The sequence below is a fragment of the Galeopterus variegatus genome, unplaced genomic scaffold, assembly GCF_000696425.1.
Source record: "Galeopterus variegatus unplaced genomic scaffold, G_variegatus-3.0.2 Scaffold3022, whole genome shotgun sequence".
Taxonomy (NCBI): domain Eukaryota; kingdom Metazoa; phylum Chordata; class Mammalia; order Dermoptera; family Cynocephalidae; genus Galeopterus; species Galeopterus variegatus.
Genome location: NW_007729133.1, coordinates 99,021 through 124,704, shown reverse-complemented (window position 1 = coordinate 124,704; position 25,684 = coordinate 99,021). Strand labels below are relative to the sequence as shown.

At 35.3% G+C, this 25,684-nt stretch overlaps 1 protein-coding gene across 3 annotated transcripts in view; it reads left to right on the top strand.

Moving 5' to 3' along the window:
* The window catches only part of CLCN3 (chloride channel, voltage-sensitive 3), an 88,479-nt gene extending 70,336 nt beyond the window's left edge, over window positions 1-18,143 (top strand). The window contains exons 9-13 of one of the 3 annotated variants that reach the window (XM_008583750.1): window positions 2,150-2,336; window positions 4,694-5,092; window positions 9,805-10,021; window positions 14,779-14,854; window positions 16,577-18,143. In XM_008583750.1, the coding sequence (XP_008581972.1) occupies window positions 2,150-2,336; window positions 4,694-5,092; window positions 9,805-10,021; window positions 14,779-14,854; window positions 16,577-16,735 (1,038 nt within the window). In that variant the 3' untranslated portion in view covers window positions 16,736-18,143. Of the gene's footprint in view, window positions 1-2,149; window positions 2,337-4,693; window positions 5,093-9,804; window positions 10,022-14,778; window positions 15,195-16,576 lie in introns of those variants that run through there. The other 2 variants (XM_008583748.1, XM_008583749.1) reach the window with 2 other exon arrangements.
* Window positions 18,144-25,684: the final 7,541 nt, after the last annotated feature.

Below are 25,684 nucleotides of genomic sequence, written 5' to 3'. Positions count from 1 at the left end.
TTTTTTGCCTTTTACATCTTTTAGAGGCTGCTTGTATTCCTTGGCTTATGGCCTCCTTCCAGATTTAAAGCCAGCAATGGCTGATCAAGTCTTTCTCTTGTCTCATCACTTTGACACTAACTTTTCTAAATCCCTCTTCCACATTTATTTTTATTTTTATTTTTATTTTTATTTTTATTCTGAAAAGATGACTGGTAAGGGGATCTTAACCCTTGACTTGGTGTTGTCAGCACCAGGCCTCTCCCAAGTGAGCTAACTGGCCATCCCTATATAGGGATCCGAACCCGTGGCCTTGGTGTTATCAGCACCACACTCACCCAAGTGAGCCACAGGCCAGCCCTCCTCTTCCACATTTAAAAAGCCCTACAAGTGATTACTTTCAGCCCACCCAGATAATCCAGGATAATCTATTTTATGGTCAGTTTATTAGTAACCTTAATTCTATCTGCAACCTTAATTTCTCCTGCCATGTAACATAACATATGTACAGGTTCTAGGAATTATGATATGGACATCTTTGGGGAGCCATTATTCTGTCTGCCATACTACTATAGTGTGTTAGCTTGAGAGAGGACACTGTAGACTCAGAGTTAAATTACTAGGCCTATGATTACCATACCATTTCCTATCGAGGATTTAAGGCAGCTAGACCTTATGCCCTGGGACGTTGTGTCTCTTGGACTTATAAAAGTGAGAAAGTTTGTTGATTATTGATGTCAGTAAATAAAACTTTCTTGTATGACTATTGGTGATATACATGGGCAAGCAGATATCAGCTTATCCTTGTTCTTTAAATTATTACTAGTTAATATTTATTAGTGGATCATGTGTTTTCACAGATGTAAATTATGTGGAATAAGTTTTATTTCAACCAAATTGGAGTAGTGTTAGTTTTTTTTTTTTTTGTCTTTTTCCGTGTCCAGCAACGGATTGCAACCCTCAGTGTCGCCCCCATACCGGACCAGGACCGGCAACGGGATCGCAACCCTTGGCGTTGCTCCTGCGCCTCGCTCAGCCAGTGAGCGGGAACCGGTCTGTATGTGGGATCCGAACCCTCGGCGGGAGCGCCACCGCGCTTCCCAAGCGGCGCACTATAGCAGTGCGCCACCGGGCCGGCCCCATGGAGTAGTGTTAGTTTTGAAGATATCTTCTGTTGTCCTCTATGTTTAATTCACTGCGTGTTAAGAGTTAAATAATAGAGAAGCCTAGCAGTTTTAACATTTTTTTCTTGGCAAATCATGTTAAAGGAACTGTTAAAGCTCCTTTTTCTATAGCAAGTTGATTTTCTGTAAGTCCCAGCTTTCTTACCATCAGTTGAACTTCAGGCAATTGGTAGTCCTTTATGAAGTCCCACCTTACACTAAGCTCTGGTTGAAGGATCATAACTGGCAGGAGAGTGTAAAACAAACTTTGATACTTTCACACTGTGTGTCCCTTTGATCCTGGTACAGTCCAACATGCAATCATTTTCTGATTGACTTGTTTCATATTCAGAACAGTGTAGAGTTATTAGTCTTTCACTAGACTTCAAATGGTCTTGATTAAGGTGTTTGCTGTTCCTGTTATCCTCATGAAATTTAATAACTAAATAATTTTTCCTTTTGATTCATATATATATATATGTATACACACACACACAAATCACTCAAAATATTGGGGGACTCTGATAAGACTGAGCACTTTACATTGTACCACTTAAGAGGAATAGCATCTAAAATTTCTATCATTTGTAATATGTGGAGTGCATAATCTTAGAGGAAAGTACAGTGCTTTAAACTGAATTGATTTACTTTTATGAAAAATACTTTATATTTTATTGTTGTGTTTTTTTTTTTTTTTCATTTCACAATGGACTAATGAAAGTTTATTAGGGACTAGCATTAGGGAACCCCTGAACTAAAGGATAAATGCCCCTTGAGTTATTTTCTCTTTGGCCTAGAGAATGTGGTTTGTTACTTTGTAACCGAATTCATGGAATTGTTAAGGTACTGTTATAACAAGATTTTGGTATAGTTTAATTTTTAATAGGATTTTGCCATATAAATAAATGTGAAAAGAATCAATTGTTAGAAACTAATCTGTAGAATGTAGGTTTCAAGCATGTAAACAGAGGATCTCTGTTTTGTTAAGAGTTCTGTTTTTGTTATAGGTTCCGTCAGGTTTATTTATCCCCAGCATGGCCATTGGAGCAATCGCAGGAAGGATTGTGGGGATTGCAGTGGAACAGCTTGCTTACTATCACCATGACTGGTTTATCTTTAAGGAGTGGTGTGAGGTCGGAGCTGACTGCATTACACCTGGCCTTTATGCCATGGTTGGTGCTGCTGCATGCTTAGGTAATATAACTATGTCTATTTGTGTGTAGAAGTTTGCAAGTCTGAGGGAGAAAGGAGCAAGTGGGAGCATACTCATACTTAATTGGTGGTTGGGTTGGTGGGAGAGGGAGAGTATAGAACAGAGGGAGGGAATATTTTAACAGAAATGAAATAGTAGTACCATTATGGTATTATACTGTACTAGTTTTCATTTTACCTGTCTCAGAGCATTTCTTAATACTAAAATTTAATAGTAGTTAGCATATTTGAACTATCACAAAATGAGAAAAGGCAACTCCTTATTATAATGAAAAGAAATGCAAAATATCTGCATTAAATATATGAATCTATTGTCCTTATGGGCATGAAAGATAGTTATTTCTTTTTATATCTAAAATGTCAGCTAAACTTTGGTTATAGTATTTAATAATAGTTGACATTTTGACTTTATTTTTGTCCCGTTAATCAAAATTATGTAATTATCGATCTTCAAAAGTATAATATCAAATGAAAGTGAAGGATAGAATCATTTTCACCAAAGTAGCAAGTATTTATTAAGCATCTGCTTTCTTTTCAGCACTGTGCTGGGTACAGTGAGTGTTACAAAAAGTATAAAACGTGGGCCCAACCTTAACTACAGACATGTTGGGGAGAAAAGACCAACACTGAGGAAACAATAGTGAGCAATAGATAATGATTGTATACAGTGTATATATAGAGTCTAAATCTTGTAGGAATTTAGAGGAAGAAAGAGCTGAAGTAGTTCAGGAAGGGTAGAACATACTTTATTTTAAAAGATTAGTAGAACTGAAAGAAGAGAGGACTTTATTGAAGATTATAATGTGAACACAAAGGTATTGAGATGGGAATAAATTTTATACTTATGGGGCTTTGAAGAAACTGACTATCTTTCAGTGGAGAATACATTTGGGTACTTTTGGGAAATGAAGTTGGATTGGTGAGAAAGAACAGATTATGAAAAGACAAGGAACCTGACATGTCAGGATGAATTTACATGAATTAGATGGCTTTGCCATTTTTAGCTTGATGACTTTGGGAAAGTTCCTTTAGTACTTTGATTTATAATTTTTCTAATCTATAAAATGGAAAAACAGCTGTTTACCTCCTAAAATTGTTTTCAGGATTATGTGAAATAAAATGCATGTAAAGCTGTTTGCATAGTGTCTGGTAGTAAAATAAGTGCTTAGTTAAAAAAAGAAAAGCCTTTGTAAACTGATCAAGACATGCCCGGCATAGAGTAGATATGTAATATATAGTAGATTCTTTCTCCCTTCTATTCTTAGGTTAAAAAACAAAAAGGAAGAGTTCAAGCTTAATACAGTATGAACCAGTGAGCCATGGTAGGTTTTTAAGCAAAGGAGTAACATGATGAAAATAGTAATTAGGAAAGATTAACCTGAGAACATGGCTTATAAAGTGGATTGAAGGTAATGGGGCCTAAAGTCAAGGAGGTAAGATAAAATGGCATTAAAATTAAGGAACAAAATCTAGATGCCTAGATGTTTGGATAAAGTAAAGGGATGAACCAAGAATGACTACTTAGGTTGTTAGGAAGAATGTGGTACCTGGTGTTGGAGACAGGGAAATTGGAGTGAGGATCTCTCTGGGGAAATAAGAAGAGTTTGGTTTAAGTATGTGGTGTTTTCTGTGACAGTTGGTCATCCGAAGTCTTTTTACAGTTGAAAAGTGAGACAAACACAACAGTTAGATATGGTATGAATAATTTGTGACATGGGGGCAAAGGCAACAGTAAGTAGAAAGCTGTGGTTAGGGAGATGTCACCATGGAGTTGATAGTTGAGAATGATGATTTGGATAAATAAATAGATGAGCTTTCTATGGGGAATTTTATTTACATTGTTAATGTAAATCACATGGCATCAAAATATTTTACATATTTTGAAAGGATTTAGAGGAGAGAAATTTATCAAATTAATATTCTACCCATATATGAGTTTAATTTGTAAATTGGAAGCAAACAAGATGCCATGATGTGCTTCACCAAATTCCTTAATAAGTTTTTATCAGGGTGAAATTATCTTTGCTATAGCAGTAAACCAAGATAGCAAAATTGTTTTAGTTGGTCAGCTGTGACTTTTTTTTTCTTTTACTTTGAGGTAAACAGGTTTTAAAATATTATTTTAATAGGCTTCTGTGTTCTAAACAAAGAAGATTGGTGTTTCTCTGTATCTTATTAAAAGTAGTGATTATTGTCCTAAGAGAGGAGTGGTATTTTTGACCGTGCTTTTCACTGACTGAGTTCTACACACAATTTTGTGTTCAACTGCCTAGTGCAGAAATTCTGGTAACATGATGAGGATGCTGTTCTTCCTGACCAATGGTGCTTATTTTTTTCAGGTGGTGTGACAAGGATGACGGTCTCCCTGGTGGTTATTGTTTTTGAGCTTACTGGAGGCTTGGAATATATCGTTCCCCTTATGGCTGCAGTGATGACCAGTAAATGGGTTGGAGATGCATTTGGTAGGGAGGGCATTTATGAAGCGCACATCCGATTAAATGGATACCCTTTCTTGGATGCAAAAGAAGAATTCACTCATACCACCCTCGCTGCTGATGTTATGAGACCTCGAAGGAATGATCCTCCCTTAGCTGTCCTGACACAGGACAATATGACAGTGGATGATATAGAAAACATGATTAGTGAAACCAGCTACAATGGCTTTCCTGTCATAATGTCCAAAGAATCTCAGAGATTAGTGGGATTTGCCCTCAGAAGAGACCTGACAATTGCAATAGGTACTCTTTAAAAATATATATGTATATATATATAAATATCTATATCCATGTGTATATATATATATAAATATCTATATCCCTGTGTATATATATATATATATACACACACACATAATAGATTTCTGGAAGAAAGGAAAGCAGTAAATTTAATTGGTTGGGTTTGTGGGGGGGAAGGGGTATTATCTTATGTCACTTAGTCTTATGTTTTCTAGGAAAGGAATTTATGCCTCAACAGATTGTTTTTCTGCTTAATATAGTTTTATCTTTAGATTTGGCCTTGTTATCAAAGATTGAAGTCAGATTCTTTTTTAAAAAGTTTCCTTAAATTGAGGGCTGGCCCGTGGCTCACTCGGGAGAGTGCGGTGCTGATAACACCAAGGCCACAGGTTCGGATCCTATATAGGGACGGCTGGTTTGCTCACTGGCCAAGTGTGGTGCTGACAACACCAAGCCAGGGGTTAAGATCCCCTTGCCGGTCATCTTTAAAAAAGAAAAAAATTTTTTTCCTTAAGTTGATATTGGTTATGCTTCATAGCCTATAATATAAAGCCTTAGCTAAATACATTCAGGAAAATACATTCTTGTATTTAATAGAATTGGCTTATTTGAATACAAGTTATTGAAAAATCCCCTCTTCATTGTTCCCTTTCATATTAGATTAACATGGTTTTGCTTTTTCAGTCTTTGGATTTAGGATTACAATATTAATCTATAATATGTATTTTATTTATTTATTTTTTATTTTTTATTTATTTATTTATTTTTTTAAAAGATGACCGGTAAGGGGATCTCAACCCTCGGCTTGGTGTTGTCAACACCACACTCAGCCAGTGAGCAAACCGGCCATCCCTATATAGGATCCAAACCCGTGGCCTTGGTGTTATCAGCACCGCACTCTACCGAGTGAGCCACGGGCCGGCCTTATAATATGTATTTTAAAGTGAAGAAATCATTATCTTTTGATTTTGGTCAAATGCCAGGTTGAAAAAGTATGTCAGTCCTGTTTTATTTATGCTGGCATTCCTGAAAATATAGTAAAGATATTGGCCATACTATATTATTTCTTAGTGATAAACTTTTTCTGCAGAGGAAGCACTTGTGTTCCTTTAAAATTTATTTTTTCCCCTTACTTTAGAATCCTATGATATTGATGAAGATGCCAGTAAGACTTTTAATTCTTTTCAACACAATCTGACTCCTCTTCCCCCCAGCCCCAAAGGTGATAGAAAATAGATACAGCAAGCCATTTCTTTATTACCCTCCAATTTTTAGTACAGGACCCAGAGCTGGAAGTGTCAAGTATTTGGCCTGTCCCCAAAGGTCATGCTTGTGAGCAGGTCATCTCCCCTCCGGTTTACCTCTGTGGCCATTGCAAAAGGATTGTGAAATAATTCTTGTGCCATTTGAAGAAGGGAGATTAGACAAAGTAGATGGAGAGTATTTCTCAAAAGCTCTTAATTTGCAAGACCTATTAAAGCAAAGAAAAAGAGAGAGAAAAAGAAAGTAAAAGATTATATAGAGAACATCCTGTTTGGTTTAGGAAAATTTTTGGAAGAATTTTCAAAGGTTAGCAATCCCATCTTTTCAAGTTTTGCTTAGGTAATAGAAGAGTAGTTGCCAGAGGTGGCAAAGTATGTTGTCAGACTTGGCTGTATTCAAGTGTTTTAGCTTTGAAGCTGTTACTATGACCAAACCTAGTCAGAAAATAATTTCATTGTTTAGATTCCCACTCTCTAGGTTTACTGGTAGCCAGACAAAGAAAAGGAAAAGAAGGTCAGACTTTTGGAATATACATAGAAATTTGAAGGAAAAAAGGCCAGATTTTTAAAAGATAAAGCAGAAAGTGCCAAAATTAAGAATTATTCATATTACCACTGATTCTGTGGATATACTTTTAAAAGTTTTGTCACTGTCTTGAGAGATAGAATATTGGGATAGGACATAATGTTGGTTTAAGAGAATAGGGGTCTAGGTTTAACATCCCTAATCTGAAAATCAGATATCAGGAATGCTCCAAAACCTAAAATTTTTTGAGCACCAACAAGAGATAGTGCCTTTGCTTTCTGTTGGTTCGATGTATGCAAACTTTGTTTCATGCACAAAATTATTAAAAATATTGTATAAAATTACCTTCAGGCTATGTATATAAGGAATATATAAAGCATAAATGAATTTCATGTTTAGATTTGGGACCCATCCCCAAGATATCTCATTATATATATGCAAATATTACAAAATCTGAAAAATTTTGGAATCTAAAGCAGTTATGGTTCCAAGCATTTTAGATAAAAGGTACTCAGCCTGTACTTTAGATATGTGAGATATCAAGCCATGTCATCAGAAACGTTAGTCACATGATGACTTTTTGAACACACTTTAAATATTTACCCATGTGTGTTTTTGTAAAGTTTTAATTTTTTGACTGGAATAAATAGACCTGTATGTTTGGTTTTATGTATATGTTATAAAATTACATATAATATATAAATTTTTATATATGTATAAAATTATAATACTTTATTGAAAGACAAAAAAATTCCCCATGATATCTCACAAAATAAAATCTTTGAAATATGCTAAATTAGATAAATTACCCTTTCTCTCCGAATCATATCAGAAAATACTGTAATGTTTTCTGCTTCAAAGGTGTTTGATTGAATGGCATCAAAGATAATTTTAAAGATTTAAAATAGCAGATATCCTGGCACGTAGTAAATGTTCAGTAAATGATGCTTGTTAAAATAATTACTGTATTCATATAAAAGTGATACACAGGGGCTGGCCAGGTAGCTCACTTGGTTAGAGCACAGTGCTGATAACACAAGGTAAAAGGTTCAGATCCCCATACCGGACAGCTGCCAAAAAAAAGTGATAACTCATTTAATCCATCACCTCATACTTAATTTTTTTGTGGTAAGAACATTTATAATCTCTCTTGGCAATTTTTAAATAAAATGAGAGAATAAAATTGATATTCATAAAATGACAAATTAAAGTCAGAGAGACCGGATGATTACTTCTGGTGCCTGTGTATCAGAGGAACATTCCAATTAATAAGTTAATATTTTTTTCTAAAATTTTCTAAAATTGTTTTATCATTAAATGTTTATTTAAACAATCAGTATATTTTTGCTGATGGTTTAGTATTTGTTATTTTATCGGTGTTTAAGATTGACAATTGGGATTAATTTTAACTCAGTATGTCATACATACTATTTACTTCACATCTCTTTATTTTGTGTATCAACAAATTAGTGTAGCTATAATTATTTTTAATACTTCTGTCTTTGAACTTTTATACTAGAGTTGAAATTGATTTACACATACCCATTACAGTATTAGAGTATTCTGAATTTGACTATATATTTCTAACATACAAAAATTCTACACTTTTATTCTCCCTCTTCTACATTTTGTACTACCGATGTTACACTTGACATCTTTTTATTTTGTATAACCATTAATGATACATGCTGATAGTACTTATACTTCACCATTCAGTTGTCAGACACAGGTCATTAGCCAGATTATTGGTACAGGCTAAAAGCAACTTAATGAGCATTTTTCAAAAATCATTTATATCAGTTGCTAATGGACTTCCTTCTTTTTCATGCCATGCTCATGCTTTTAAGGTGGTCTAGTAAGTACTAGCCATTAAGACTTCACTCAGTACCTTTCTACTTGAATGTGTTACAACACAGTTAAATAAGGTTTTACTGGTCAGAAGGAGTAAAAAGCATTGCAGTATTTGTTTATGAGCAGTAATATCTGCTTCTCAACTTAGTGCTTATTGTTTTGGCTAAAATATGTTTGTAGCAAAATTTATGTTCAAAATATTTTTATTATAACAAATACCATACTTGTAACCACACAGTTTTGAATAATACCAAATCAAAATAGAAACATAAAGCTGAATGACTGTCTTATTTTCATATTCTCTCCATTTCATAGATTTTCCTCTCCTAGTGGTCTCTGCACTTCTCTCCATCTTTGCTACTTCTTGTCTAGCACTTTCAGAGGTGACACTGGAAGTAGGCAGCAGGACAGAAGCACTTAAGCAGAGCACACTGGAAAGAAGGAGAAATTAACAGAGCCTTTACTAATAAAACAACCCTCAAAATCAGTCTGTGTTCATTTTGTGTGCCATTCCAGTTTCAACCCATCTGTAATGCTCATGACTCCTCTAGAAATTGTAATTTAACATAAGAAAAGAGAAAGAACCAGCTAATTCACAGGGGTAGAGTACACAACATAGTCAAAGCAAGGCTGAAACTCTCTTTAGTTCCACGTCCAATGCAGAATAAGTAACATTTAGCATAGGCAGGCTTCATTCATTGATGGATTCTGATAATAAGCTGCTCTCGTAATTTGTAGAGGTTTTAAAATCCCATATTCCAAACATGCTTTCTTGTCCCCCAAAGTTAGAAAATAGCTTCATTCCAGTAAAGAATATTGTACCATGATATAATTATACCAAAATTTTATTTACTTGAAGATGATTTGTTATTGATGGATTCTAATTCAATCAAATATAAGAAATTGTTAAATGGCTTTTCAATGAATTATTTTCCTGGTTAAGGAGAAGACAGGAAAAAGTGAAGGGACCAAAAGTCACAGGATACATTTATTTCTTATCTTTGAATAAACAGGTTGCCCATAAAGAAACAAAACCCATCAATTAAAAAATGTTTGTTTTCTCTGTCTCTTTTCAGAAAGTGCCAGAAAAAAACAAGAAGGTATCGTTGGCAGTTCTCGGGTGTGTTTTGCACAGCACACCCCATCTCTTCCAGCAGAAAGTCCCCGGCCACTGAAGCTTCGAAGCATTCTTGATATGAGCCCTTTTACGGTGACAGACCACACCCCAATGGAGATTGTGGTGGATATTTTCCGAAAGTTGGGTCTGAGGCAATGCCTTGTAACTCACAATGGGTAAGTTTGGTACCAAGAAATGAGTTTACTTACCAGATTCTATATCCTTTTTAGTGGAGTTTGTATATAGTTATTTATTAGGGGAGAGTGTGTCAGCCCCCAAGTGGGTAAGTGTGTTATTTAGTATGGTTATAAATACAGGATCAGTTGATCAAATTTTCCCCTTACTAAAGAATAAGAAAGAAGTCAACTGCCTGCTCTTTGCCAAAATGTAAAGTGTCATTTGTCAAGAATACTTCAAAATTGGAAAAGAGGTGCTGAAACATCTCCAATATGAACGGTATGTTGAGCTTTAGAGTATTTCCTTTCTTAGAGAAATAGTGGACCTAATCTGTGTGGAGCACTGCAAAAACCTATTTTCTTGTTGTAAATATTTCATTTTTAAATATAAATTTCTAATATAAAACCTTGTAGGTATTTTGGTATTTACTCTTCAGCCAATATTGGATTTATTATGTAATGAAGGAAAGAATATATACAGTCATGTACTGCATAATGATGTTTTGGTCAATGACAGACTGCAGTATGATGGTGGTCCCATAAGATTATAATGGTTGTACCACACAGCCTAGGTGTGTAGGAGGCTATACCACCTAGGTTTGTGTAAGTACACACTATGATGTTCACACAACAGGATCGCCTAAAGACACATTTCTCAGAACGTATCCCCGTCGTTATGCAACTCAGGACTGTAATGAAATGAAATTTATAAATTAGCTAAAAATCTCCTTTAAAAAATGCTTTGTTTTCTCTTGTCTGCCCTCTCCATCTATAAATCTTTTACCTAAACTGCTAGTGACAGATCAACACTCCAGTACTTAAAATGTATGTATTGATAATTTATTTTTCTGCCTTTTACATATAAACTGCCAGTGTTTCTCCATTATAGGAATATAGGAAAGTGACAGATGTCAATGGGGCTGTGGAGACTTAATGCACGGGATACCTCAGCAGCATACTCCCTCTTCATCACCACTGCTCTCCTCTCCTCTTTTCCTGGGCCTGGGATTAGTTTCCCCTCCCATTCTTTCTTTAGGCCCCTTTATTTCCGTTATATTACTGTTTCTTATTGAAATTCTTACAACATTGTTTTATCTGAAGGCAGATAACAGAAAGGTTAGAAAGGAAAAAAAAGAGTATTCTTGGATTATGCATAAACTGGATGGCTAACCCTGAACAGCGTGAAGCTGGTTGAAGTAACTAAACACTTAGAGAATCGCTGTGGGATTTTTTTTTTTCTTTTGACATTTTATACAAAACACATGGATGGCAGAACACATGACCCCTGTTTAGAGAAAGGGAAAAAAAAGAACCGAAAGGAAGGAAATTTGTTTATTGAACACCTTCATGTTTTCTCATTTAACTTTGCAGGAACCTGTTCAAAGTAGACGGTAGTATCCTCACTTTACATAAGTAGTAATTGAAGTTCAAAGAGGTTAATAATTTGCTGCAAATCACACAGTGAGCAAGTCATGGATCAGGGAATCAAACTTTCTTTCCAACTTGAAAACCCAATCTCTTGCTACTATTTTACATTGTAATTGACTGATAGATTATACCCTCTTTGTGATTTCTTGAACTACTAAAACAGTTTCTTGGCTCATATAATAGACCATATTGGATTAGGAACAGAAATATTAAACTAGAGAATTAGATCCATGGTTAGTGTTTTTCACTTTGCTAACCAATTAAAATAACTCCAGGAATATGAAATAAATCATTGAAGGGATAAAGCTCTTAATTAAAGGCAGGGAGTTTGGAGTTATTAAAATCACAGATACTGATTGGAGAAGAAATGTATGCAATAAATATTACTGTTACTATTTTCTTTTGTTAAATATTGTTTAATTTTAAAAAATGATGGTGCCAAACTTCATTGTTTAAAAACTTAATTAGTACTAGTTAAACAAGCTAACTTTTCATAAAGCTTTGCTGGTCGTTGGGCCTTTTAAATTATTACATAGCTCAATTGGAACCTAAGCTAAGTTGTTATAAACTATTTGCTTAAGTTGTTCTTTGTGCTTGGCATGGTTTGTCCTTTTATGTACTAACAAATATAAATGTTATTCTCTAAGTTTTGCTAACCATGATCACAAAGTGGCTATGTGGATTAATTTTCACATTTCACTTTGCTGTTTAATTCCCAAGTTTTTGACAGTATAGCTATTAGAAAGGAAAATGTTTAAAAGAAAGTGTAAAATAACAAGGTGGGTGGTGGGGGTGGTGGATACCTAATTAAAATTTTATCCGATGCCTGTTTATATGGTGAGGGAGCTTTTTTTCCTGAGGGGATATGTTTAACTGTCTTGATGATGTTTTCCTTATTTCTATCCTTCAAGGAAAATAAATTGATATACATGGAAAGAAAAGAGATAGATCACTTGGGGAGGTGGCTCTTAGGACTTTATTTTCTTTGAAGTATATACAGAAGTAGGGTATTTTATTTTCACTTAAACTTAAATGATTAAACCCAGAAAAGAAATCATGTCTTCTGGTTTTTAGTGGAGATTATGAAGTTCTGGATAGCTATCCATGTTTTATATTGGATCTGTAGAGATGGAAAATAGTTATTTGGGGGAAGAGACACTACAAATCTATTAAAAAATTTATTTGTTTTATTTTTAATTTTTAGAGAATAAAGAGATGAGGGAGAAATGTGTCCGTAAATTATAAAGATATCAGTTACTGATTTTTCACATTCTATATTGTAATTTAGCAGAATTTCTCAAAATCTTTGTCTTGGTGGAACTAGCAGGATGTTAATAGAAGTTACTAAAAAAAGATTTGTGACTGTATAAGTCTGGAAAGTATTGGACTAAATACTATTGAGATTTCATTATAGTGGAACTTCTCAGAACTCTGAAAATGTTGAGATTCTATGATTCCCAGATAGTGAGTAATAGGAAACATAGTTTTCCAAACTTGTTTGAAAATGCAACCATTTTTTTTGGTGGGGGGAGAGGATAGAACAAGTCATTGGACTGGTGTTTCCTTGGAACATACATTGGGAAATGCTCGGTTATGCCCTATTAGCTCTTACATCATTACTTGTTAGCCCAAAAAGAAACAGTAAATTATTCTTTATATGAACCACATTTTGCATTGATTTTCCTTCTACTCCCTAAAATTAATAGAGTAACACTGAACCTGGTCTCATTATTCTCAAATCATTCTTCTCCATTAACTAAAGAGAGAAAATATGTGTATTTCTCCCTTTTTAGGGCTATTGCTTTGTAAATATAGAGATTACTTTGTGAATCTCTAAGTTTGCCAGTTGGTCTGTATAAATTTGTAACTTTCTTCATCATGTACCTTGTGATTTGGCAGAGTTTACTAATATGGATTATATTAGTTGAAATTAATCATTCTATATAATTGGATAGAAAAACATGACTAAGAATTAAACTGGTGTTATTGCATTTAATTAATTGCCAAGATTTTCACATTTCCTGACTACAACCATAAAATCAAGTGCATTGATGGCTTTTTTTTTTTTTTTTAACTTCAAACATTTAGAGAAGAACATCTGTTGAGTGATTGAATGCTCATTTCATATAGTGCAGTTTCTGACCTTTTTTGGAAGGGGAATTTGTTCCCATGCTCTGAGAACTTTTCAATTTATTCTTAAGGGTCATTATGTTTTAAAAATAATGAGAATATATGAGCTGATAACGTATTTCTGCCTTTCCAATTATCTACCCTCCCTGCTCCCCAACACCTGTCCACAGCCATCATTCTAAGTAACTATTTTATAAGGGACACATGCACAGGACCAGACTATTTTAAAGTCCCGTGGTGATGTTCTTCAGGAAGTCAGAATGTTCAAAGGCACTTTAACAGAAAAATTGACTTAACCAAATCACCAAGGAAATGCCCAATTACTCTGAAGGCCATTTTGGATGGGGCTTCCAGAATTTAAGATTAAAATTTTTCTTGAAGTGTTCTACTTTCACTGTTTATATTGCTACAGATTGCAGTTGAATTCATAAATTTGCATTATAAAACCAATCAAGTATCTTCATTATGAGAATTTATGTCCATAACTTTGATGTGATAATAATGACATGTTAACTGAGAAATAATCATTATTTAGAAAAAAAAATGCTTAAAGTAAAAGTCCTTTTGACTCCTAATCATAAATATGTTTTATTAGCTTATTTTAAAAAGTGACATCCATAGTTCTTGAAAATGAGAGTGTTTCTGTCAGTCGGCATTATTTATTTATAGCACATTGCCTTTAATTTTAATTCCAAATAATAGTAAAATCCAAGGGATTTCTTAAGTCTTTTCACAGGCAGTTAGGCCAAGCTTTTTCCTACCTTTTCACTGCTGAGTATATCTGAATGATAGCTGCTGCTTTGTGAAACCTTAGAAATTAGAAAAATATTTCCTCCAAGGAAAGAATACTGAAAATTAAATTCTAAATTTCAGAGGTTTATAGCTATATCAATATTGTTTTGTTTGTACTTTATTTTGTAGCCATCTTCCATCTGAAATCTTATAATTTCGATTTTTAATTTAAAAAGGAAAATAACCCACAAATATTTAAAAATAGTATTGTGTCACTTTTGAAAATCAGTAGAATTTATCTAAAAGGAACCTGGAATTTTAAGTTATTTTTGTTTATATATTTTTTAAGTTCATGAGAAGCATTCTTTTGGTTCATGTTTTTATTTTTTTCTCTCATTCCTTATCATGATTGGAACCTCTTTTAATTTAATTTCTCACACAGTTATTAGCATAATAATCTGTTTCAGGATTGTCTTGGGGATCATCACAAAGAAGAACATATTAGAGCATCTCGAGCAACTAAAGCAGCACGTCGAACCCTTGGTGATTAGATATATCAGATCTCCTCATTAGAGACACCTTAGAAGTCAGGAAGCATGAAACTTGTGAACTGTTCAGTTCTCTTTCCAGATATCTGCTGAACAAAAAAAATCCTACTATGCTGACAGTTAACATTTGTATCGGATAAAGTATGTCTATAAGATAAATTTAGATATGTGTAAAATTTCATTCATAGAAAGTAAGCAAAAGCTAACATCTCTCATCAAAATCATTAGTTACAATTTTAAGAACTGTAAACAGTTTGGTGTTGAATGAGTAAATATTATTGGACATTCTTAAACTGAACATGACAAATCTGCCTACCATAGTGGTTACACCAGTCTTGGAAGACTCCTGACTGGTTAGAAATGTCTAACCCCATCACCCCAAACCCTTTTTCTTTTTATGTTTCCTAATCTTGTGGTAGTTTTGTGGTAAACCTAAGCTCCTAAGTGATTTTAACTGAGCTTAGCAGTTACAATTGTTGACTGTTAAATGGATTATTTAACGGGCACACTAACTAGAGCATTTGTATATATATTTGTGATCATAGCATTAATTCTTTTTCTGTTATACCGTGCATACCTTCAAAATCAGAAGATGTATCCTGCCATTTCATTAGTGAATTGTACCTAGATTATGTGTGTGCCCCTTTTGTATGATGTCTCTAGAATGCTATAAGCAGCTTTTGGGGTAAAATGTATTTGTTTTAACTGGCTTTATGTCCTAGTGGTTTCATGACTACAGATAAATTTTGAATTATCATACCATATAACATAAAAATTGTCTGGCTTTAGCAATTAATGCCTGAAATTATTTTGCCCTGCAGTTGTCATACCTATATAAAACCTGTCCCAGTTTGCTTAAGTACACAAGTGATTATGTATTCCTGTTGTATGCTAATATTTCACAAGTGTTTCATGCATCCTTTTTTTAAAAAACTACTAACCAGAATAGTATAGTAGCTACTCATTCATTCTGCTTTCTGCTTCACCTGTAATAATCTTTTAGGACTGCTTCTTGATTTTTCACCTATCTTTTAATGTAAGCATTAACAACTAAGACTTTCATAAAAGCACTCTATCTTAATTGTTTGGGCCAAAATCAAAAAAGGAAAACATTGATAAGTGTACTAGAAACTTGGGTTGTTTTATAGATTTATTCTGGGGGTTCTGAAGTTTGGGATTGAAGTTCTGTGTTGACCATTTTATATGTATTTTATCTCAATTGTATGTGCTTTCATGAAGATTTTGCATACAAGTGGGCATTCCTTCAATTACTTTTTAAAAATTGGGTAATTTTGGTTAAACAAAAAAGTCAAGTATTGAAGGGACTTGGTCATCAGACATTTTACTGCTTTCTTGATGTGATGGGAATGAATTTTCCTTCTCAAATGGGGTCACTATCATTTCCTATTCATATGTTCTCCCATTCTTTTGTTACTTTTTTGTTGGCATACATTAATCAAAATAGCTGTACTTCAATGAGGCATGCAATCCTTAGAGTCTCAGTGGAAAGGACGTCATACTATTAGTGACCATACTTTATATATCAAAGAATGGTTGCTGGATAATTTTATTATCTTTACCAATAAAATACTTTTTGAAAATACAAAATCAGGCTGCTTGCTTTGCTCTAGTTCTGTCAACAAAAAGGATTTAGCTATAGCTTCTTTTTGCCTTTTCCCTTTTATTTTAATAGCAATCTTTTGTTTATCTCTTTCAGGCGCCTCCTTGGCATTATAACAAAAAAAGATATCCTCCGTCATATGGCCCAGACGGCAAACCAAGACCCCGCTTCAATAATGTTCAACTGAATCCCGTAGATGAAGAGAGAGAGGAAACAGAAGAGGAAGTTCATTTATTGAATAGCACAACTCTTTAACCTGAGGGAGTCATCTACATTTTTTTCTCCTAAAAAAAAAAAAAAAGGAAATATAAAAACCAGGCTTTTGCAACATGGTTTGCAAATAATGCTGGTGGATTGGAGGAGTTGTTTGGGGAGGGAAGGGAGAGGGAAGGAAAGGAGTGAGGTATTTCCCCATCTAACCGAGAGCAGCAAATCAACTCCTGTTGTTCTGCACTGGATGCGTTCAGCTAAGGATGTGCCATGAAAGTGCAGGCTTGAGCCTCAACGGAGATGACACCGGAGTCCTTGGGCACCTGGCCTGTTACTCCAACATTGCAAAGACATGTCATCAGCCCCTGTTTCTGGAGGAATTACTTTGAATTGAGCCATCTTTAAAACTGCAAGATGTTGACCGTTTTTAATCAAAACAGTTCTGTTTAATTCATGAATTGTATAGTTAAGCATTACCTTTCTACATTCCAGAAGAGCCTTTATTTCTTTCTCTCTCTCTCCTGAGCTGTAACAAAACCTCTTTAAATTGGTGTACCCTTTTGAAGCAGTCCTTTCTCATATTGAGATGTACTGTGATTTTACTGAGGTTTCATCACAAGAAGGGAGTGTTCCTTGTGCCATTAACCATGTAGTTTGTATCATCACTTAATGCTTGGAACAGTGCACATGCACCACAACAAAGGCTGACCAAACAGGTAAAATCTCGAATGAAGCTTGAATGAAATCTCTCAGCTTGTGTGCTGTGTGTTTCAGAATCAAAACAATGAAACTTGACTTTAAAGGATAAAGAGTTTTCTTTTTTTTTTCTCTCAGACTTTATGAATAATGTGACCGGGTCTTATGCAAATTTTCTATTTCTAAAACTACTACTATGATATACAAGTGCTGTTCAGCATAATTAAAATGCTGCTGCTTTGACAGCAAAGAGAAGGAAGTATTCTGTTTAGCTGTATCTGATATTAATTGCATGTTAAAACACTGGAATTTTTTTCTTGAAATTAGATCAGTCATTCATTCTTTCCTCAAGATATTTCACTGCTGACACTGAAGAAGAAATGTAATTCATAACTTGCACTAAATGTATATTTCTTTTCTTAAAAATTTACCATTCTTATTTATATTTTTATGGATTAAAATTTATAAAATACAAATCAGTTAATATTGCACTTAAATAATTTTACCTTTTTAATGTGATTTTTATAGACTAATTCAGACTTACAAATATGGAGATGTGAACAAAGTTTACAATGAGAATAAGGATTTAAAAGAGGTTGTGATTATTTCTGTATGATCCAGTGTGTACATAAACCTTTTCTGATCTTTCACTGCCATCTCGTAGGTTATGTCTTCTGACCTGTTCATTTTAACTCATCAACTGGAAAGCTGAAACACTAAAAATTACTTTGCAGATTAAAACCAAAAGTTAAATAGTGTTAACCTTTTTTATTTTTAGAAATCAAAAAAAAAAAAAATGAAAATAATAGAATTGCAAAGTTAGCAGTTAAAATTTTAATCTGAACACAACCTTCAAATCTTTGGGTAGGTCACATTCATTATTTGAAGTATTTAATGATGGTTGGAAAATACCCATAGTGCACAGTTTTGCAGGACAAGTTAAAATATAATAGAATGTGTTGGGTTTTTCTTTTTAGAAATGTCTGTTTTAATCATGGTCTTAATTCACTATTGGCAAAGGCAGTTTACTTGAACGACTGGCCTAAATAATCTGTGATTATGCAGTTTTGATAGGAAAGTGAATTTTTGCAAACAGACTTTTCTGAGACAACTAGCAATGAGCTGTTTTTACATTTTGGAAGTGATTCTTCACTCCCTGCTTCTTAATAATGTACCTGTAAGGTCTGTAAAATCACATAAGATCTGTAAGATTTTGAAGACTTATATGATCATGAAGCCATATGAGAATAATGATTAAAAGTTGAGCAAAATTTGAGGAATTTCATGAAACATTCTTATCTGTGCTATCTGCCTAAAAACAGTATTTTGTCCTCATTACTAACCCCCTTTAGCAGACTTCAGGTTTTCTTCATAGCCACTTCAAAGTTCTTTTGCCCATCCAGAGGGAAATCCTTTGTAAATGATAGTTCTATATGTCTCTAACTTGTCTTAAGCATGTTTGTAGTGTGCAGTGCACTGCTACAGTATGAACTTCTGAGGGTTCGGATCCCACGTATAGACCGGTTCCCGCTCACTGGTTGAGCGAGGCGCGGGAGCAGCACCGAGGCTTGCGATCCCGTTGCCGGTCCCCGGTCCGGTACGGGGGCAACACTGAGGGTTGCGATCCGTTGCCGGACACGGAAAAAAGACAAAAGACAAAAAAAAAAAACTGTGATTGGTGGGGGAATAAGCTATTTGCATGAAGAGAAAACAGGTAAATGATTTACATGTTTTTAAAAAATTACCTTGGAAATTTACTGATAGAACTGCCTAAGGGGAATGGTAAATAACATTTGAATAAGATTTCAGTAATCTTCTAATATTAAACTCTTAGTAAAAAGGAAAACACTAAAAGTCCAGGGTAAATCCTTAATCATTTATGAATTTGTACATTCACTGAATATTTAATGAACACTTCCTGTATGCCAGGCACTAGTCTATGTTCTTGAAGTTTACATTCCAATAGGAAAAGTAACAAAGGTATATAGTATGTCAAACAGTGGTAAATATCATGGATTAAGTAATTCAGCACATCTTTTCTTAATGACTTCTATGTGCTGCACACTGTTACAAGCATACAAAATCAGGCAAAAATCTCCATTTTAATAGAGTTTTTCTAATGGAGAAAAATAAAGTGAAGGTGAGTGCATGTGTATAGGCACACATCCTATTTTTATAGAAAGTGATCAGGGAAGGCCTTAGGGATAACGTAAGATTTGTGCAAAAAGCTAAAAAAAGTGAGGGAATGACAGTTATCTGTGAGAAAAATGTTCTAAGAAGAGAAAATACTATATACAAACATCCAGAGGTAGGATATTCCTGCCAGGTTCAAGGAACAAGTAGATCACTGTGGTTGGAGAGGGATAAAAGGGAATACGATAAAGAAAGAGGATGGGGATGCAGGGGTTTGACTTCTATTCTAAATAAAATGGGAAGCCAGGGAGGCAGAAAAGTGACAATCTGATTTAAAATGATCTCTCTTACTCCTTTGTTGGGAATAGATTTCAAGGGGGCAGGGGTGGAAACAGGAAGTTCAGGTGGAAGGTTCTCAAAATAATCCAGGTGAGGTATAGAGATCTGAAGCTGGTGGAGGTGGCAAAAGTAACATTTTGAAGGTGGAAAAGACAGGACTCGTTAATCACTCAACTGTGGCGTATGATAAATGAGTTGTCAAAGATGTCTCCAAGGTTTTTGGCTGGAGTAGATAACAGTGGAACAGCCACTGAGTTGGGAAAGACTTCAGGAAGAATACAGTCAAGAGTGTGTACAGAGGAATTTTGGTTTTATACATTTAGTTTTAAATGTCTTTTAGACTTCCAATTGAGGGGCATCAAGTAGGCACGAGACCCAAGTTCAGGAGAAAGATCCAGCTTGACAGCTAAACAGGGGAGGTGCCATCTTGAGACAAAATGGGATTACCATGGATCAGGTGTGGACAGACAAAAGAGGTACAAGAACTGAGCATTAGTGCATATTTGTGGTTAGACTTGAGGAGATGAGCCAGCAGAAGAGGTAGTCACCACTGAGGTAGGGTGGGGAGTCTACTGGGTATGTTCTCAGCAGTGGAACAGCTGGGTCATATGGTAGATCTATGTGCAATTGTTTGAGGAAACTCTATACCATTTTCCATAGAGGCTGCACCATTTTGCAGTCCCACCAGCAGTGTATGAGAGTTCCTTTTTCTCCGCAACCTCGTCAGCATTTATCATTCTCAGTCTTTTGGATATTAGCCATCCTAACTGGGGTGAGATGGTATCTCAGTGTGGTTTGATTTGCATTTCCCTAATGCTGAGTGATGTTGAGCACTTTTTCATTTGTCTGTTGGCCATTCCTATATCTTCCTTTGAAAAGTACCTATTCAGCTCCTTTGCCTATTTTTTAATTGGGTTACTACCTGTACTCCAGTGTTTACTGTGGCACTATTTACAATAGTCAAGAGTTGGAACCAGCCCAAATGTCAACCGTTAGTGGATAAATGTGGTATATCTACACAATGGAATATTACTCTGCTATAAAAAAGAATGAAATATTACCATATGCAGCAAAATGGATGGACTTAGAAAAAATTAAGTGAAATAAGTCAGGCACAGAAAGAGAAATATCATGTTCTCACTTATTTGTGGGAGCTAAAAATAAATGTACAAACAAACGGTGGGGGCAGGGTGGGGAAGAAGAGGCAACAGTCACAACTCCTTGAACTTGTTAAGGCAAGTGAACAGATACGATGTTGATGGGTAGGAGGGGGAGAGGGAGGGGGAAAGAGGAATTGGTAAAGGGACACGAAAATCAACTACATTGTATATTGATAAATTAAAAAATAAAAATTAAAAAAAGGGTAGTCCACTAAACCAAGTGAATACAGTTTCAAGGAGCGATCAACTCTCAGATGTTGCTGATAATTAAGTCAATGACGGCTGAACATTGACCAATGTGGAGATAACTGATGGCTGTGATCAGAGTGGGCTCACGGGGATACTGGCAAGCAAAAGCTTGATTGGAGTTCCACAGAGATTGCAAGGAGGGGAATAGAAGATAGATATTACAGTTCTTCCTATGAGGTTTTCAGAAGGGAATGTATGATAAAGGGTTTTAAGATACAGGAAGATGATTCAGTGTTTTTGTTGTTGATGGAAATGTTTGAGAAGGAAAATTAATCTGAGAGACACCAGATTTTGTTTTAAGATGCAGGATATTATATCTTTTTGTTAATGATGGAAATTTTGAGAGGCAATATTAATGATCTGAGAGAAAGGAGAGGTTCTTGAATAGGCAAGGGAGGATGGGGTCTTTCACACATAGTGCGACATTGAATAACATTCATAGAAATGAGGAAAGGCAGCATATAATTGGTAGTTGGTAGGGCGGAGAGATTTTGTTGAAGTTATTTCAACTGTTTCTGTTTTCTCAATAAAATCAACAGGCTGGGGGAGGAGGTGTTGAAAGTTTGAGGAAAGATGAGAAAGCAGTAGGATTGATGGGCATCCGCCATGGCCAACATGAGGTTAAAATAAGACGAGGTTAAAATTCAGTGACTGAATTTTTTCTCTAGCTACTTAACACTGAACAGATTCAAGTAGGAAGTAGACAGTTTTTTATTTGGCTTATGGTTCTAACATAAATACAACAAATGAAAGGGGCAGTGGAGTCAAAGATGTGGGAGAGATTATAATGGTGCAGAATGGAATCAAAAGGCTGGGTGAAGAGGGAAGCAAGAATGGAGTGGGTAAAGAATGACAGGTAGTTAGATCAGTGAATTGTAGGGTTGAAAAATTGCTGGGGTACTAGAGGAAAGGAGATGGAAAGATGGGTGATAATGTTTAGATAGCAGAATGCTTGAAATTGAGATTAAGGGCATTTTCATTATTGGTACTGCAAGGTACTAGTTTGTTGACCCCCTAGTCTATGTAGAGCATTGAGAGTAGGTCAAGGAACTGAGAGGTCGGGGTATTGGAGGGATCATCTATGCAGACATTAAAATTAGTAGAAATTATGATAGGAGTTTGGACAGAATGACATCAAGTCAGTAAGGTCAATGATTGAGCTAGTGCAGGGGTCTTATTTCATTGCTGAGTAGATTATAGCAATATAAGCTATATATTATATATATATTTTTATTTATATATACAAATAATATATATAAATATAAATTATATAAATATATATAAATATAAAAAAATTATATATATATATAAAACCAGATTTTTATACCTTTCATTTCTCCTTATGTATATCATTCTACATACATGTTTGAGAGGTTATATAGAAACTCCATTACTGAGCTCCTAGAGGTGAGCCTAGCTAAATTTGAACTGGGTAATGATTTTCTATTAAATCCTGATTGGGTCAAAGTGTTTCATTCACGAAAGAGCCCAGGGACTTAAAATGTGTTCTCAGAGAACGCAGGCAGGTAGCTGCCACTTGGAAGCTACTATAGCTGTTGAGTGGCCAGATCCTAGGTAAATGAATATATTTACTAAACTAGGTTTAAATAGACTATGCCTACTCTATTTTCTTTCACTAAAAGTGAAGGAAAAATGTAAGGAAAGTTTGGTATCCTTCTGTAGGGAGCTTGCTCTTTAATGAAAAATGTTGAGTTGGAAGATCAGTACCTCTTAAAACATGTTACTAGCCTCTGACACAACTGGTTGGAGTTTGAGACTGGAAATCCACATTTCTTGTTACCATATAGTCCTCAAGAAACCATATTCATGACTATACAATCCAAATTATAACTGCCATATTTTTGGCTTTAGTGTCCAATTTCTATTGACTATGGTAATACCCAGCTTTCTGAAGATACACATTCATGTTAGGTTTGTCTAAGGAATGGATGAAAGCTGATCCTTTTTTGTTCCCTTTCACTTGTTCCTTGATAAATCCTCTTGGAATCCATATTACTGATCACAAAGTATATTAAAAAATCTTACAAACTATACATTTGTGAATGTTGGGTTACCAAATGGCAAAAATAAAGAAATCTAGTATTTTTAGTTAAGGAAATTTTAATGGGAGATACTTGAATACAGATAATATTTTTTAAGTGTGTTAATATTGGGGCAGTATTTAGAAATAGTTAAGAAGCACCTTAGAAACTATCTGAGGGAAAAAGCTCAAGGGCTTCTAAAATGTTAGATTGTTTAAGATCAATGTGATTTAGTTACCATTTCTAATCAAAGTATGTGTGAGCTAATTGTTACCATGTTTGTTTTGGCAGCTGACTAGTACAGGGATTAAACCCTGGATGGGGTGTTGTCAGCACCATGCTGTAACCAACTGAGCTAACTGGCCAGCCCCTACTGTAATGTTTTATTATAAAACAGTTAATAGTGAGCAGATGGGTCCAGAGCCTGGAGCTACTTACGTAACTGAAGTGGCAGTTCCTTAAAAGCCCTGACACCTCCCCATCAGAACTATAAAAATTCCTGAGGAGTACTGAAAGGAAAGGTGAAGATCTTTACATTTTTATTTTGGCTATTATATAAAATATACCTCCCTTAAAGAAAACATCTTAAGGCAACACAGGCCATAGGAAGAAAGGGAACAAGCAGATCTAGTCTGTGGCAGAGATTTTTGACACCAGAAGATATTCTATTGTCTGAGAAGTCAAGAATCCTTGATTCATCTTATCAAAACAGTTTCCAATTCTTGCTAGATTGATTTTATCTGTCACTTAGTGAGAGGCATGTGGCCAGGTCATTTTATTCAACAAATAAATGCATAACCAAAGATATGTTAATGAGGGGGATATATATATGGGGTACTTCGAAAAGTTCGTGGAAAAATAGAACTGAAAGAATACAAATCTTTCCATGAACTTTTTGAAGAACCCTCGTATTCATAAGATATACTCTCTTAAAAAGCTTACAGCTTAAAGGGAGATGAAACATGCCTCATATTTAAAATCCTAACTGTTAAGTGTTACCTTTTAGTAGTCTACTCATACCTTTCTTTTTTTTTTTTTTTTTGTCTTTTTCCGTGTCCGGCAACGGATCGCAACCCTCAGTGTCACCCCCGTACCAGACCGGGACCGGCAACGGGATCGCAGCCCTCGGTGTTGCTCCCGCATCTCGCTCAGCCAGTGAGTGGGAACCGGTCTGTATGTGGGATCTGAACCCTCGGCAGGAGCGCCTCCGTGCTTCCCAAGTGGCGCACTATAGCAGTGCACCACCGGGCCGGCCCATACCTTACTTTTATAAAAACGAATAAGTACCTCAAATCTATCTTAAGGAGACAGCTAAGAGTAAGAACTTTGGAGAACTAGTAACTATTCAATGAAAGTTCCTTGGGAAAGTTAAAACAATCTTTTTCAAAATGTGGGGATTAAACTAGATGAACTCTGAGGGCTTTTCTATCTTGAACTTATGAAGGGGGAAAAGCATTACAGGCTCTTTAGCCTGATCCACGAAGTTTGCTATCTTGCATTTCATGGATTGCTCTCTGCTTCTGAGGTGGAGGCCACCTTGTCAGGTTTAAGGAGGATCTGAATCTGGTAAAACGGTTATCCACAGATTTGTACTAGAAATCCAGTGAAATATTTTGTAATGGAAAACTTAAATCTAAGTCAATGGCATATTGATTACTATAATATGGTATATTATATTGTATCAATATACTATGCTATACTGAATAATAATTAAGAGTCTGATTCAAAAGAGAAGAATTGTTTTAAAGAATATACCTAATAAGGTAACTGGACTACTTGTTGGGAGAATACATGAGTCACCTGGGGATACTGTCAAGATGCAGTTTTGGTAGGTCTGGGGTCAGACACCCTGGGAGAGTGCTGGTTAGAGTGTCATAAGTTTCCTTTTAAGTTTGCTTCTCCTCTGCTCCTCCTTACCCCTCCATAAACCCAATCCTTAAAGCTATGTGCTGGAGACCAGCTCCAGTCGAGTTGTGGATACCCGAGAAGGGAGAGGGAGGGTCGGCGAAAATAACAAACACAGACAGAGACCTCAATACATCAATATGCACGTTCTCTCTCTGCCGGCTGTCAGCATGTTGCAGCTGGAGCACAGTAGAGCATGAGACAATGCCTTTTATTTAGATTTTTCTCTGCAGGGGGGTTTTTGGGGGTACTATTTTTATTGTATCAGCAAGCTTAAATCAATAGTCCAAGAAGCAGGGAGGAAACGTTTTTTAGAGATCAGCACATCTCAGGTGATCAACTCCTGCTTCTATTTCCTGGAATCAGGTTTATCAGATTCAAACCATCCCTTCATCGTCTTGAAGTTATCTTGTGACCTTTTTCTGTTAGCAAGCTGTGGTTAGTATCCACCCTATTAACAGGGTGGCAGC